We start from the raw sequence: 16238 nt of genomic DNA, 5'->3' as shown, positions 1-16238 counted from the left end.
TGTAACTTGCTTAACAAACGTCGAAGCCTTTGTATTACGAGCTGCTGATTTTGAAGAAGTGGCGGGTCTCTTGATAAGATTCTTGAAGAATCCACGCATTCAGAGCGCCATAAGGTAACTTTTATTTGTAGCCATTCCAAGTAAAAGCCTAAAAGTGGGCCCTATAAATGAATGAAGGAATAAACAAGCCTTCTGATTCTGATCTCAGTATGAAAAGAGATTTATTTTTGAAGTGAAAAACTGACAAAGAAACACCAACTATAACCATTCTGCAATTCCAACGCACCTTCAAAAGGTTATTCCTCTAGCTTTAGCTCACAGCTATAAAGCTCAAGCATAAGGTCGTGGAAACTCTAAACGACCTAAGCTTGAACCATATATATAAGTTCAATAGTTCTCGTCTTGCATTCAAGGGGGCCTGTACGCAAGTTTCCAGGAGTCGTATAACTATTGGAGTCGAATGGAAATACACTTTAAAGGCACATCACTAGTGCTTCTTTTTTCCCTTTTTCGATATCTCCCATAAATTCAACTGTTGATTCTCTTGTTGCAGGTATGCATCACCTTATTGGCGGGATGCAGCTAGACAAATCCAAATAGCGTGGAGACACAGAAGGAAGCAAACAAATCAAGTTGATTCAAGTCGAGTAGGTTCCTCAAGGTGACCGCACAACTTGCAATCTCGGTGACTCGCTTTATTTACTACAAAAACTACCACAAGTGTATGGATTATTGTAGGATGAGTAGGAGTATGTATCTATGAGACTAAATGTATCAACTTAACTACACCATAAACCAATTTCAACGCTCCCTCTAGATAATCAAAAATGAGTTTTGGTTCTATTTCTACTAAACAAAATCAACTAGATTAAAATAAATAAACAAAAACAAATGAACAATTATGAGATGTGGTAATGCAGATAAATGCATAACTCGAGTATCCAATGCATAATTCCAAGCTCTTATCCAATTAATTCTTATTATCTTTAGATGTCTCAAGGATTATCGAAAATTATTAAGTCATTCGCTTAGCTAGATTAAATCCCCTTCCGACATTTGAAATTTGTAGATTAGGCGTTATGGTTCGGTGCTAGAGTTAGCTAAGCCTTAACTAATACTCCATCCGTTCCATAGTAATGAAGACGTTTCTTTTCAGCACGGAGATTAAGAAAAATTTTGTTGGGTGAGTTAAGTAAAGAGAGAATAAAGAGGAAAATAAAAAAGGGTAGAGACATGAAGAGAGAAAAAAATAAGAGAAAGTAATGTAGGTGTGGAAAAATGTGTTGACTTTTTATTAAAAATGTGGAGAAATTTGAATCAGGATTATTGCATTCAAGTCTTGTCAATAATTCTTATAAATGTCTCTATTACTAGGATTATAGTATCTTAACTAGATAAGGAAATTATATAGTTTCAATTTTACTTTTGAAATACTTGAGATGAGGCATGATTTGGGTTTTCTTATATCTTTCTCTTCTCTTTTATTTATTTATCTTTACAATATTTATCAATTACAAAATTATCCATCTAATTTGCTAATAAAGTCATCATTTATAATTTTTCAGTTTTGAAAGTCAAAAGTAAAACCCCTATTGATAAATTACATTGGGTTAGTCGGCTAAAATAAGCTAAGCTAACAAAATTAAAAAATCAAATAAGTCCAAAATTGTCACTCTTTTCATTTGTCAATCATAATTTCACTTTATTTTAGTATAAATGGTAAGATGTTCAATATTAATAGTGATAATTAATGTGGGAAGGAGGGAGATATTATACAGTACTCGCATGAAATATAAAAAGATGGTTGCGATTTTTTTTATAAAGTAGGTCAGATATTACCACATACTTAAAGAGAAAATTAAATTGAAAAGCACATAGCAAGTTGATATAGCTGCGGCCTACAAAAAAGGTCTGCACCTTTTCAATTGAAAATCCTTCACATCTTTTTGACCTACCAGCCTATTTGTTGGGTATTAAAATATGGCCTCTAAATTCTAATTGTCAGCCTCAATAATATTGCGTCCTCTATAAAAAAAACGGAATAAAAAGGGTAGCTTAAGATCGAGTTAGCTATAAGTCACATCATTTGTTAAAAATCCTGAAAAATGTGACAATATCATATGATAAAATACTGCCACAAATTATGTGGACTCAAATCTAGTCAATAAAGACTCGTTTAGATTTTAGAAAAAAAAGAAAAGAAAATTCATTGAAAAATATTGAGGTCTATCTAGCGGGTGACCTAGTGGTAAATAGTTAATATTTGAGACCAAAAGTCAACTTGAGTTCGAGTCCACAATAAGAGCATCCACAATGCCGGCTAGCCGATTCACGTCGCTAGCCGATCGGCTAGCCGAACCATTGCAGTCGGCCAGCGGCGAATCGGTCAGAAAATCGGCGTGGGCTGGCCGATTCAGGGGCGCTGGCCGCCATTGTGGCGTGCCGATCGACCAGCGCCTATTTCGTTTTTTTTTTTTTTTTTATTTTTTGAAAACCTATATATACGCGATTTTAGTTTCATTTTCATTTGAACCACTTGTTTTAACGAGTTTTCTCTCTCCACTAACTTTCTGTACAAGAGCATCATCGGGCGATGGACAACAACAACGGAGTCCCGGTCCGGCGGCGAAAGCGACTCTCATATGCCCACGGTACCCGTGGGATTTGGATGGGGCCGAGATGGGCCCGGGGTTTAACGTCCCTTGGGGGCGGTTGATGGGGATGATGGCGGGAGCGCGGGGGGATGCGAGGGGGAACGGGGGGTATGCCGTGGGGATGCCCGGGCGGGCGGGGAACGGTGGAGCGCGCGGACGGTCGGTGCGGGGGTGGGGAGAGTATGCCCCGAGATGATGCTGGCAGATGATGATGGGGATGATGTGGCGGGGAGGGATGCAGCACGGTATGCGGGGGCCACGGGGGAGGGGGGGACACGGTATCTAGTCCCTCTTGATTTTTGACGGGTTTCGTCTCACACGTCGACCCCGGTGGAGACGCAGTTCTGCTGGCGATGACCTTCTGTCATTGCATGATATGAGGATCGATCTCGGGGATCCGGACACTCCGTTCGAGCGGGTCGGGCCGCGCCGAAGAAGAAGAAGACGAAGGGGAAGGCCAAGGCGGTCGGCGAGTCGTCGCAGCCAGGCGGTTGACGACACCCCCACCCGGAGGAAGTTGACGAACGATGAGTACGCCGGGGTGGCCAAGGCGTGGTTGACGGTGTGCGACGATCCGGCGGATTGCAAACAACCAGCGAATTCGTCAGCATGTGGGCGGAGTTAGAGGCTGCCTACGGGAGGAAGCGCCGCACGGGAAGGACTTCGGCGGGGAGGAGTGCCGGAAGGGTGGGAGCGCATTAGGGCCCGCGGTCGGCCGTTTTTCGGGGTTGTATGCCAACGCCCTCCGCCCGCTGACTAGTGGGCGGGAATGAGGAGGACGCTCGGAGGATAGCGGAGAGTCGGTTCCCCTTGTCGGGGAAGTATAATGAGTTCCTCTTCTGGGAATGCTATGTGTTGCTGAAGGACTCCGAGAAGTTCCGGGCGGGGTGCGGCGCTGGGTGGCCGAAGAAGCGAGAGGCTGAACTATTCCGGCGACTACTGGCGGCAGCAGCGGCGGATCCCGGACCTCCGGATGCTTGAGGAGTTTCCGTCCCCTCCATCCGTTGCTCGTCGCCCTCACCCGGTTGGCCAAAAGCGGGCGCAACGGGCAGCGAGAGGAGGATCCCCCCTATCGCCCCATGAGGTCATCTCGGCCCCCCCACCCCCACGCGCGTACACGTTATTATCGCGTGCAAAGACGGAGGAACGTATGTTCGCGGTCTTCCAAGAGTGGAAGGCCGCAACCGACCCCACGGAGAAGAGGTTCCTCTACTCGATGCTCGAGAACATGCGGGTGGATTTGGATGCCTCGAGGGCACTGGTGGGGGGTTCAGACGCGGGCTTAGATACCCCGGGTGGCGGCGGCAAGGACGGCGGCGGCGGCGACGACGAGGAGTAGAGAGTGGCGGGGCTCGTGTGTGGAAGCCCTTTTTTTTTTTGAAAAAAATCATGTATTTTTTTTTAAAACTATGTACCTTTTTTTTTAATGAAATGAATGAATTTTCCCGTATATGTCTTGTAAATTTAATTCCGTAATTTAATTGTTAATTTTATTCCGTAATTTAATCGTTAATTTTATTTCGTAAAATGTAGTTGTTTTTGAATTATTTTTATTGCGGTTGGCCTATGACTGGCCTATGCTAATGTGGCAGGTGGATTTTTAGTGCTGCTGACGTGACAAGAAAAGATAGTGGCTGGCCTATAACTAGCCTATTACTGCTCTAACGTGCTATTTAAATTTGCACATAGAAAAATAAGAACAAAAGTGTGCAACTCTAATTATAGAATTGTTAATGTTCGTATCCACCGCAACATATTCTTTAAAAGTTCCTCTTTGTTTATCTATTTTATAAGAGAAGAACAAGAAACTAAAAGGTAAAATAAAAAAATATCTCTACATATATAAAAGGAGAGTTTTGGAGGTATTTATGAAATTATCAATAGGAGTTTTGGGGTATTTATGAAAATATAATTTTTGATGCTAGAATGACCTTCTATGGCGTTTCAAAATCATTATTTTCAAATTAGAGCCTCATAATTCATTATATTTACAGTTATAATAATATATTTATATACATTTATGGCGTTTCCAAATCATCACTAGGATAATTGTATTAGTCTCATTCTCTTAATCAATAATTAATTGTTTGGCTTTAGTGGCATTATTATATAAGTTAGCTACGTTAGATTAGTCGGCCATTTAAAAAATAAACGCTTGGAATTTTATTAATATTGGAGAATAAAGACTCTGAATCAAGATTAAAAAAATTTATAATTTATATAACTGATTTAAACTTAGAATTAGAATCTAGACTTTCAGCTACAAATTTAAAATCACATTAGGCAGTTTCATATGCACTATAAATGCAATCCACCATGTAAAAACAATAAATTTTCCCAATCATGCGTTTAGGAATTTGTATTAGTACTACTCCATGTAGTAGCATTAGTTTTCCCACTCATGCATTTAGAAAATTTAAAATAAAAAATTAATATTCATTAGTATAATCTATTCAATGCACACCTGCCGTTGAAATTATATCAAACTATATTCCAATTTTTAACGTATACTATGAAAAAAAATAGTTTAATTTAGGAAATTAAAAGATTCTTCCTAATATTTTGCTTACAAACGAAAGGAGAAACCTAAATTAAGAACAAATTTAATTTTAACCTAAGTGGAGAATGTGGAAAGTTTGAAAAGAACCTCATGGTTCATTTTTTCTCCTATAAATATGACATTTGATCTATTCACACGTACCTATTTACCTTATATAACTCAAGCTTCATCTTTTTGTTTTTCCCACGAGTAGCAAGGTTGATATCATGGAACCATTCCACACCTTGCTAGATGATCTACAACTAACGAAAACTAATTCGATTATCAAAGTCCGGTGTATCCATGTCTATGAAGTTGCCGCTCCTAGAGACAAAATCAATATCGTGAGTTTAGAATGTGTGCTTCACTATTGAATGGTATGTTGTTTTGTGCCTTTTAGTTATGTTTTTGCAAGTTATATGAAATCATTTGCTATAGACTTTTTTTTGTGTTCAAGGCATAAGGATTCAAGCAACTATTCCACGAATTCTACAAGCAAGGTTTGGTGCACTAATTAGGGAAGAGGGTATTCTCCGTATATGCAATTTTCTCGTGAGGCAAAATCAGCCTCGCAATCCAGTTACAAATCATGCATACCACATTAAGATGATTTCAAGACAATGAGCCTAAATTTCCAAAAATGCTTTTTAATTTTAAGTAATTTGAGGAGATTATGCAAGATTAGTTTTGGAGAAATAAAAAAAATGCCATTATGAATATTGCAATAAAATAACATTAAAAAATGTAACAACAGAAGGAATCAAACGGTTTTAATTTTGCAATCTTCATTCTACAATCAATGCTATTATAATTATTATTACAAATATTGTAACAATAGAAGAGTAAACGGTTTTCATTCTACATTCTTCATTATAATGCTAATTAACATAGAAATAAGAAGGGTCATTTGTTGAAGCGAAGAGACTCAATCATATTACCTAATTAACACAGAAATACGTAGAGTCAGTAGAAACAAAGCATATCTCTATAAATACTCATTTGAAAATCATATTCTTTCAATCAAAACTTCAACAACAAAAATGATTAATGCTGTAGCCGATGGGTTTTTGAGCAATGCAATTCCATATTTGGAGTTACACTGTTTACTAACGTAATTTTTTCATGACATTGCATTCCAATGTCAATATTTTTGTTCCCTCGTGATCAAACCGTATAGAAGAAGAGGGGGAAAAAGAAAAAAGGTAAGGGAAAAGAAAATCGATAAAGAACAACGACAAACACTCCTCCAGATGATTTGAATTCCCCTGGATGATTTGAATGGTGAGTAAAAGATGAGAAGAGGGATATTGTTGGCGGCATATGTATCTTTTATTGGATTGGAAGATTGTATAAAGAGAAGAGGGACATTTCATTGGTTATTTCATTAGAAGAGTGTCATAATTTAAGGATTTAATTAGGATAAAACAATTTTGAAATAGCTAATAAATTTAGAAATAAATTTATAGTACTATAGTATAAAATTGTAATGCCATGATATTTTTCATATTTTGAATATACGTATATTTTGTTGTAGATGATGATAGATATAAATCAGTTACAATCTATTCCTATGATTATGGAACCATCCCTATAATTATGGAATTCAAATTGTTGTTAGGTTTCAAATTTAGCAACGAAATAATTCTTTAAAATTTGATTACAGCTTACAACATTGTATTCGTGGATTCAGTTATAATTTGAATATTAATTATAGAATAATTACTTGAATGACTTGATATTTAGGTATAATGCCATTAATATCAAAAGCTACATAATATGTATAATTTCTGATGTAACTGTGACTACTTAGTTTGTATATCTCGGTTAGAAAAGCCCAACACTGTGATTATTTTATATTGAATTTTGATTGAGGTTTCAATATTCCCATTATCTTTAAGTCTCTACATTGGCGTTGAAGTATTTTATACAATTATTATAAAATCCATAATGATATTTACGAACATTTAATATTGCCATTGATTGGATATGAGGAATAACGACCTTTTATTGTATGAGTATCATGAGGATTAACCGAAAAGTTGTAGAGTAAATTATGAGATTATTGCTTCAATGGCCTTCCATTTCATTTTCCAAAATTTATTACACATTTATTCGTTACTAATTTCATAGAAATACAATGGCGGAAATTATTGTAGTTATCTTCTATTTTTTGGATTATAAATATATGACATTTGGTAATTTATCAACTCACATATTTTTTTTCGTCATGTTTTTCACTCCATCCATATTTTCCAATACTCTTCATATAGTTTAACATGAAGTTATGATATTCTTTTTATTTTATTTTTTTCTATTATTAAAGTTTGTTTTAAAGTGATCAATAAGGTAAAATTGAACTGGGACCGAATGAGAATTATATTGATATTTGGCTCATTTGTTGGTCATGATGAGTACATTTTAACGTTAAGGGTTTAGTATTTAGCTAGGTTTCAAGATTTGGGTTTTTCAGTGTATAGGATCACTATTTTGCAATGAAATGGAGCTCGACTAGGATACAGTATAATACTAATTTAAATGGTACAGAGTAAAAAAAAGATTACACACAATTTTGTGACAATATTATTCTGCGTCGGTGCGCTTATAATTCAAAATACAATTGTAAAACCGTTATGAAAGAGGTTTACACCCATGCCGGACTGGGATGACTGGAAAAATAATGAAAATGCAAGTGTTTGTTTTATGAAAGACAGTTTTGACTTTGGGATATTTGAAGCTGCTGTTAATCTGACCACTCACAGGGACATTTTCGATAGATACTTGTATTCACTGTTTTGGGGGTTCCAGGTAACTTAGTTATACACGTTTTTTGGTTTATGCTGTTTATTCTTTAATAATCTGACTTCACGGTCGATACAAATCCGTGTTGTGATTGTTTATGAAGCAAATTAGTACGCTAGCTGGGAATCAGGAGCCGAGCTACATGCCTCTCGAAGTAGTTTTCACCATGATCATAATAGGGATAGGTCTGCTGCTTTTCTCTCTTCTGATTGGAAATATGCAGACCATTCTGCAGGAACTTGGACGCAGGTGCACACTCGACTGAATGACATGATAATTGTGTATATACTGGATTTCGTATCTCTATTCTCTAGTTTCCCAGTCACTTTATGTTTAAGTGGAGTTAATCACTTCCCAGCTAGTTTCTTTCAAGTGCTCGTAAAAGAAAAATCTTTGGGACTAAGTAATGACATTTTTATTCCTTCAGGAGGTTAGAAAAGTCTTTAAGAGGCCGCGAAGTTGAACAATGGATGAACCATCTTCGCTTACCTGATAATCTTCGAAGGTTCCATATTCTTTATCTTTCTTCTTATGATCATTGCTGATTGTTTCATTTCTTTGGTTTTTTACCCTTCCTAATTTACCTTTTAGTCTCATGTTTATTGCAAGTGTGAACATCATATTTTCCGAGTTGCATTAGCAGTAGGTTACATCAGGGTTTCTTAAGTGTATATTGAACAACTTGACAAATAGCTTCTTATTATTCCAATTATGAAATCACAATAGGAGTTAGAAACTATATGTATGACCTAATTGACCAGATGTGTATGTTTTTGTTCCCTCGCAGTCAAGTCCGAGCTGCAGAACGCTTCAACTGGGCAACAGGTAGGGGTTTAAACAAAGACGCGATGATAGAAAACTTCCCAGAGGACCTTCAACGAAATATTAGGCGCCATCTCTTTAAGTTAGTCAAGAAAGTAAATTCTCAACACCTTAACTACATATTTAACAGATATTTCTTAGTTATCATTGATATGATACGCCATTTACAGCTACGGATTTTTCAACTTCTCGATGAAACTGTCATTGATGCTATACAAGAGAAGCTGAAGACAAAATCCTACATCACAGGCAGTGAGATACTATATCCGGGTGGTCTAGTTGATAAAATAGTATTTATAATTCGTGGAAAGATGAAGAGCACGGGAGAAGATGGCAACGGTTCTATCCTGTCTGAAGGCGATGTTTGCGGAGAAGAACTACTTACCTGGTGCCTCGAACATTCTTCTGTTAGTAAAGGTAAAAACTCAAATCACCCACTTTTTTTTTAGGCACCCATTTTCCACTTCTTTTTTGTCAGGTAGCTTTATCTCTCGTATTTTCACTTCACATCTTATATTTCACTCATAATACGTCGTTTTCGTTTATTCATAATCTTCAGATGGAACGAGTATTAGATTTCCACGACATGGGCTGTTGAGCGACAGGCATGTAACTTGCTTAACAAACGTCGAAGCCTTTGTATTACGAGCTGCTGATTTTGAAGAAGTGGTGGGTCTCTTCATAAGGATTCTTGAAGAATCCACGCATTCAGAGCGCCATAAGGTAACTTTTATTTGTAGCCATTCCAAGAAAAAGCCTAAAAGTGGGTCCATAAATGAATGAAGGAATAAACAAGCCTTCTGATTCTGACCTCAGTATGAAAAGAGATTTATTATTTGTAAGTGAAAAACTGACAAAGAAAACACCAACTATAATCCATTCTGCAATTCCAACGCCACCTTCAAAAGGTTATTCCTCTAGCTTTAGCTCAACAGCTATATAAGCTCAAGCATAAGGTCGTGGAAACTCTAAACGACCTAAGCTTGAACCTTATATATGTATATAAGTTCAATAGTTCTCGTCTTGCATTCAAGGGGGCTGTACGCAAGTTTTCCAGGAGTCTATCACCTATTGGAGTCGAACGGAAATACACTTTAAAGGCACATCACTTATTGCTTCTTGTTTCCTTGTTCGATATCCCCCATAAATTCAATTGTTGATTCTCTTGTTGCAGGTATGAATCACCTCATTGGCGTGGTATTGCAGCTAGACGAATCCAACTAGCGTGGAGACAGAGAAGGAAGCAAACAAATCAAGTTGATTCAAGTCAAGTAGGTTCCTCAAGGTGACCGCACAACTTGCCATCTCGGTGACTCGCTTTTATTTTACTACAAAAACTATCCACAAGTGTATGGGATTGTTGTAGGGATGAGTAAGAGTATCGTATTCTATAGAGACTAAATGTATCAACTTAACTACGAGTACCATAAACCAATTTCACCTGCTACCATCTAGATAATCAAAAATGAGTTTTTGGTTCTATTTCTACTGTACATAATCTAACTAGATTAAAATAAATAAACAAGACAAATAAACAATGATCAGATGTGATAATGCGGAGAAATGCATAACTCGATTTTTTCAGCCTATTTGTTGGGTTATTAATTCATGGGCTCTATTTGTCAGCCTCAATAATATTGAGTCCTCTATTAAAAAAAACTGAATAAGACTGGTAGCTTACGAGTTAGCTATAAGTCACATCATTGGTACATTGTAACAATCCTGAAATATGTGACATTATCATATGATAAAATACTGCCACAAATTATGTGGACTCTAATCTAGTCGATAAAGACTCGTTTAGATTTTAGAAAAAAAAAGAAAGAAAATTCATTGAAAAATATTGAGGTCTCTCTAGTGGGTGATCTAGTGGGTGATCTAGTAGTAAATTGGTTAATATTTGAGATAAAAAATCGACTCGAGTTCGAGCCCACCATGACATACTATTTAAATTTCTATTTATTTGCACGTAGAAAAAGAAGAATAAAGGCGTTACTCTAATGATAAAATTGTCAATTTTTGAGTCCTCCGTGACCTGTTCTTAAAAGTTTCTCCTTTGTTTAACTATATAATGAGAAAAGAACAAGAACTTAAAAGGTAAAATAACAAAATATTATAATTTAAAAATGTGGTCTTTGTATCTTACCAACCATTATAGTTTAAGTTGTCCGACCCCATTTGTCCACATGCTTTTTTTTTTTTTTTTTTTTTTTTTTTTTTTTTTTATATTAGAGATCATTTTCATTTTATACAATACTATCATTTTGAACATTTTGCAAAGCAGCTACTAAAAATGCACCTGTAGCATCAGATTTAGGCCAGCCATAGGTCAGTCGCAATAAAAATAATTCAAAAAATACTACATTTACGGAATTAAAATTACGTTTAAATTACGGATTAAATTTACGACACAGATATACGGAAAAATTAATTCATTTCATTAAAAAAAGTACAAAGATTTTTTTTTAAAAAATACATGATTTTTTTATTTATTTTTTTTTTAAAAAGGGCTTCCACACACGAGCCCCGCGCACTCTCTACTCCTCGCCGTCGCCGCCGTCGCTCGCCGCCGCCGCCGCCGCTGCCGCCACCCGTGGTATCCGAGCCCACGTCGGAACCCCCTAGTCGTGCCCTCGCGACATCCAAATCAACCCGCATGCTCTCGAGCATCGAGTGAAGTTAAACATCTTCTCCGTGGGGTCAGTGGCGGCCCCTCCAATCTTGGAAGACCTTGTACATCCCGGTCCCATGTTTGGTTACGCGAATGGAGAGTGTACTCGAGTGGGGCGGGTGGGAGGGCGGAGGATCACTGACCTCATGGGGCGATAGGGGGATCCTCCCTCGCAGCCCGTTGCGCCCGCTTTTGTATCCACTCGTCACTGGACTGGACTCGTTGTTGTGATCCATCGCTCGATGATGCTCTTGTACGGAAAGTTAGAGAGAGAGAAAACTCGTTAAAACAAGTAGTGCAAATGAAAATGAAACTAAAATCGCGTTTATATAGGTTTTTTTAAAAAAAATCGAAATTGGGCGCTGGCCGATCGGCACGCCACAATGGCGGCCAGCGCTTCGGCTAGCGATACGCGTTCGGCTAGCCCATGCCGAAAATTTGGCCGATCGCCCGCTCGCCTGCTCCAATGATTCGGCTAGCCGACCAGCTAGCGACGCGAATCGGCTAGCCGACCAGCTAGCGACGCGAATCGGCTAGCCGGCATTGGAGATGCTCTTAGTTTAGAGTGTTTGAAATAAAAGTTATAAAACTTTACAATTTTAATTTATATTGATAACTTAGAAATATATTATTATGCAACTTCTGATTTCGCCAAATCTATATCTGTATATGTAAATGGGAGTTTTAGAAAAAAAATAAGAGTATCATTATAAATTATTTAAATAAAATTAAGAAAGTGAAAATGTTTTATTTATTTATGTGACAATCAGGGGAAGTGGAATTGAAATTCATTTTATATTAACAAGAATAAATTTGGAGAAGTGAAAAAATTATAGTTAATTAATTTAATTTAATCTAACATTAGTGTGAATAAAATAAAACCGGCCGTGCATCTCATAGGATTGTAACACATAAAATCAATGGTTGACATTCAAAGTTAATTCATGAATTTTACAAATAGCTCGGTTTTAAAAAGGCTTTTTACATTTAAGCTGGGAGGAAAATCTTCATTATTTATTGCTACCAAATTACTACTAATTTCTCAAATCCAACTTATATAATTAAAATCACAATCGATATTGTTCCAATCGATAGAGCAATCTATGTAATTTCATTCGGTAATTTGCTTATAAAACTATTAATTTACATATTCCATTTTTCTCTTTTCCTACATGTCTATAAAACATGTCTATAAATATATATCTTGCTACCAAATTACTAATTTCTCAAATCCACCTTATATAAATAAAATCACAATCGATAGAGCAATCTATGTAATTTAATTCGGTAATTTGCCTAAATAACTATTTATTTACATATTCTATTTTTTCTCTTTTCCTATATGTCCATAAATACATGCTTCATTTCAAATTTTTATTTCACAGCTCTTTTTTCTCTCTTGTCAAACAAACAACAAATCATTCAAATTTCAAGCTCGAATCGAATCATCGCACTACAAATTTACACGACCTTCAACAAATACGATTGAATTGAACTCATATTTCCGGAAATTAATGGAGCTGCATTCAACTCCTCCGGTCCACGGTGGCGCTACCGAAATGCCGGAACCCGATGTCCATGTCGTTACCACCACTGGTTTACTCATTTCCGCACACTCTAAATTTCTGGTACTCTCTCTCTCTCTCTAGCTAGACTCGTAAATCGTCAAAATTTGACGAAGATCTCCTAAATCGGGATGCATTTGGATTCTGGAGAAAAGGATTGATAAAATATGCTAATTTTGCAGGCTGCTGCGTCGCCGGCGCTGGAGAGCATGATTAATCGCTCCGAACCGGAAATTCCCATACTTGGCGTGCCAGACGACGCCGTTTCCGTGTTCATTCAGTTTCTTTATTCGTACAGGTGAGTTTCGGTCATGCAAAACGTGGCCACTCATTATTTATTCATTTCTTAATTGAGATTCCTTAATCTCACTAATTATTTATACTAGTATTTTTTATTGAAATCCCAATAGACATGGAACAACTTCAATAATATTACTACTAATATACCCTCCATCCCATAATAAATAACACATTTGAGGATTAACACGAGATTTTAGGTGATGTTATTTTGTATGGTAAAGAAGAGAAAATAATATATTTATATTAATGTGAGAGGGAATTTTATCTAAAATGGATATATGATATCGTTTGTGCGATAAACTAAAAAGAAAAGTGTAACATCTATCACGAGAGACGTAGGGATTACTACCTTTTAATTTTTACTCCTATGGTTTACTGGCACTATTGGAGTTGACTTTGACTAATTAAGATAGAATTAATTTCAGTTCGATTTGGTAGTTGATCATCAATCACAAGCTCGTCTACTCTATCATACTAGTATTTTGATACAGACGCTTTAATTTTTTATTGGATTTGCTTTCTTATAGTAGTATAAAAAAATAATCAAGACGAATTGCATGAAATTTTAAAATTGAATCCAAAACTGAATTTCGGTGTTATTTTTGATTGTATGTTAATTAAAATAATTTATTCATTCTATTTTTCATAGGAGTATCATTTTTTTAAATAATGACAAATAGTGAAAATGTTCCGGGTAGAAGTTAGTTAGGAAATTAAATTATTCAAGTGAAATAAACACTCACTGACCCGCACACACATATATTTATAATTTGAATTTGAATTTAGTTTAGTTGTAAAATATGGCTAATTAATGGAAAAACCGTTGAAAAAGAGCATGAAGTGTGAATTTGTTCACAGCGAAAAAATCTGGTCGTCTGTGACTCTATGTGTAATGGTATATTATTGATGCATTTTAACTAAACGACGCTGTTTTCTTTTTTGATAAACGACATCGTTTCACCGTATCATAGTGACATCCACATAATTTATCGACAGCAATATCAGATACTAACATTTTTCTTGTGAACAAGTTCAAACTTCATATTTTTTTTCATAGAATTTTAAAGTTATGAGACCGGAATTTGATATAATTTCATGATTTGTACGATAATTTTCTCTTAAAATTATTAATCTCATGTAACGAGGGACTGCAAATTTGATTTTCAGATGTGATGAAGAGCAGCTGAAGAAGTATGCAATTCATTTGCTAGCATTGTCACATGTATACTTGGTGCCACAGCTAAAGCAGAGGTGTACAAGGGCGTTGGCTGAGCATCTCACCATTGAGAATGTGGTGGATGTGCTTCAGCTAGCAAGACTATGCGACGCCCCCGATCTTCACCTTAAGTGCATGAACATGCTCTTCAAAAACTTCAGTGCACTTCAGGAGACCGAAGGCTGGAAGTTCGTACAAAACCACGACCCCTTTCTCGAGCTCCAGATCTTGCAATCCATCGATGAATCTGAGTCGGTACACACCCTACCCTTATCAATACATCTCTTTATCAAAAACTGGTCTAAATATGTTTTTTGTCTCATGGAATAGATGAAGAAGATGACAAGGAGGCGAAGAAAGGAGCGGAGTTTGTATATAGAGCTAAGTGAGGCTATGTCCTGCCTCGAACATATATGCTCCGAGGGGTGCACTGGTGTTGGCCCACGTGATATGGATACGAGCAAAGAAAAGGGGCCTTGTAGCAAGTTCTCGACTTGCCACGGCCTCCAGCTTCTGATCAAGCACGTTGGTGGCTGCAAGAAAAGGGTTAAAGGAGGGTGTTTGCGCTGTAAACGGATGTGGCAGCTCTTTAGGCTGCATTCCTCCATTTGTGACAATTATGATGAATGCAGAGTCCCTCTATGCAGGTAATATATATTATCATTGATCAGCTTTTACTTTCATATATAGATATGTGTATATCTTGGAATCTTGCTAGATTTATTATTTGATACCACAACCAGACCTGGTCCCATATGGAGTACTTGACTGTTGCCATTTTCCCCTCAAAAACCTATGGTCATTACCTTTCTTCTCAATCACAAAAGCTATGATGAATAAAGACATGTATGGTCATTGTCACCTTATGTCTCCTAAAGTGTGCCTTTCTTCCAAAGTAATGGTAAGCGACGAGTCATTCTTTGATTCGTGATGGCTTAGCTCGATATTTCTATCCTTGACCAGAGACGTACCAACTAGGGCATGACTTCTTATCCTAGGAAAGACGTTAGGGTCGCGCTAGGTCATCCTACGGATGTTGATGCTCATTCGTGCTCATTTCAAGACTTGACCAAATTGTGGTTGTTCATGTGGGATACTATTAATTAGGACCAGTTCTCTCACATCATACATAGAATGTGGAATGAACTTCATTTTTATGTTTGTTGATTGTCAATAATTTGTCTTTATTCTTGATATATTATTGGTAAATGTTCGACCGTTCATAACGCTCGTTTTCACAGAAAGTTCAAGTCGAAGGAGGCGCGGGACGGGGAAGAAAGTGATGAGCTATGGAGATTGCTTGTGAGGAAGGTAGCATTGGCCAAAGCTATAATGTCTCTCCCAAAGAGGAAGAGAGAAGAGGAGCCAAGAGAAGTGATGGACTATCAAAAATTGAGAGGCTTAAAATCATGAAATCTACAATTAAAAAAATGGAACTCTTTATGTCTCTAAAGTTAATATATTTGATGTCCCGAAAAAGTTTAATACAGTTCATTCATTCAAGAACATGACCCATATTCTATAGTATTATAGTATTAACCTTTCAAGCAAATTTAATTTACCAAAAAGCTACATTTTTCTCTATATAGTCTACTGAATGCTTAAAGTTAGCTATATGGATCTGTATATGATTTTTTATCATCGTCGTCTGTCTTTTGAACGATCATATCTT

The 16238-nt window shown here is 36.8% G+C and overlaps 1 protein-coding gene and 1 pseudogene across 1 annotated transcript; both read left to right on the top strand.

Annotated features, from left to right (window-relative positions):
• Nucleotides 1-7828: 7828 nt before the first annotated feature.
• On the top strand, nucleotides 7829-10261 carry LOC125199182 (annotated as a pseudogene).
• Nucleotides 10262-12999: 2738 nt separating this feature from the next.
• Nucleotides 13000-16072, top strand: LOC125199181 (BTB/POZ and TAZ domain-containing protein 1-like). Its single transcript, XM_048097298.1, has 5 exons — nucleotides 13000-13113; nucleotides 13233-13348; nucleotides 14518-14821; nucleotides 14897-15213; nucleotides 15808-16072. The coding sequence occupies exons 1-5, from the start codon at nucleotides 13000-13002 to the stop codon at nucleotides 15977-15979; spliced, it is 1023 nt and encodes a 340-aa protein (XP_047953255.1). The 3' UTR covers nucleotides 15980-16072.
• The last annotated feature ends 166 nt before the right edge of the window (nucleotides 16073-16238 follow it).

Source organism: Salvia hispanica, unplaced genomic scaffold (genome assembly GCF_023119035.1).
Source record: "Salvia hispanica cultivar TCC Black 2014 unplaced genomic scaffold, UniMelb_Shisp_WGS_1.0 HiC_scaffold_42, whole genome shotgun sequence".
Classification (NCBI taxonomy): Eukaryota; Viridiplantae; Streptophyta; class Magnoliopsida; order Lamiales; family Lamiaceae; genus Salvia; species Salvia hispanica.
This window is presented reverse-complemented; position numbering and strand designations above follow the sequence as displayed.

Excerpts from the sequence above, each read along its gene's own strand:
- LOC125199181 (XM_048097298.1), top strand. The coding sequence starts at position 13,000 with ATGGAGCTGCATTCAACTCCTCCGGTCCACGGTGGCGCTACCGAAATG. Across the intron at positions 13,114-13,232 it reads CCGCACACTCTAAATTTCTG|GCTGCTGCGTCGCCGGCGCT; the intron begins GTACTCTCTCTC and ends CTAATTTTGCAG. Across the intron at positions 13,349-14,517 it reads CAGTTTCTTTATTCGTACAG|ATGTGATGAAGAGCAGCTGA; the intron begins GTGAGTTTCGGT and ends TTTGATTTTCAG.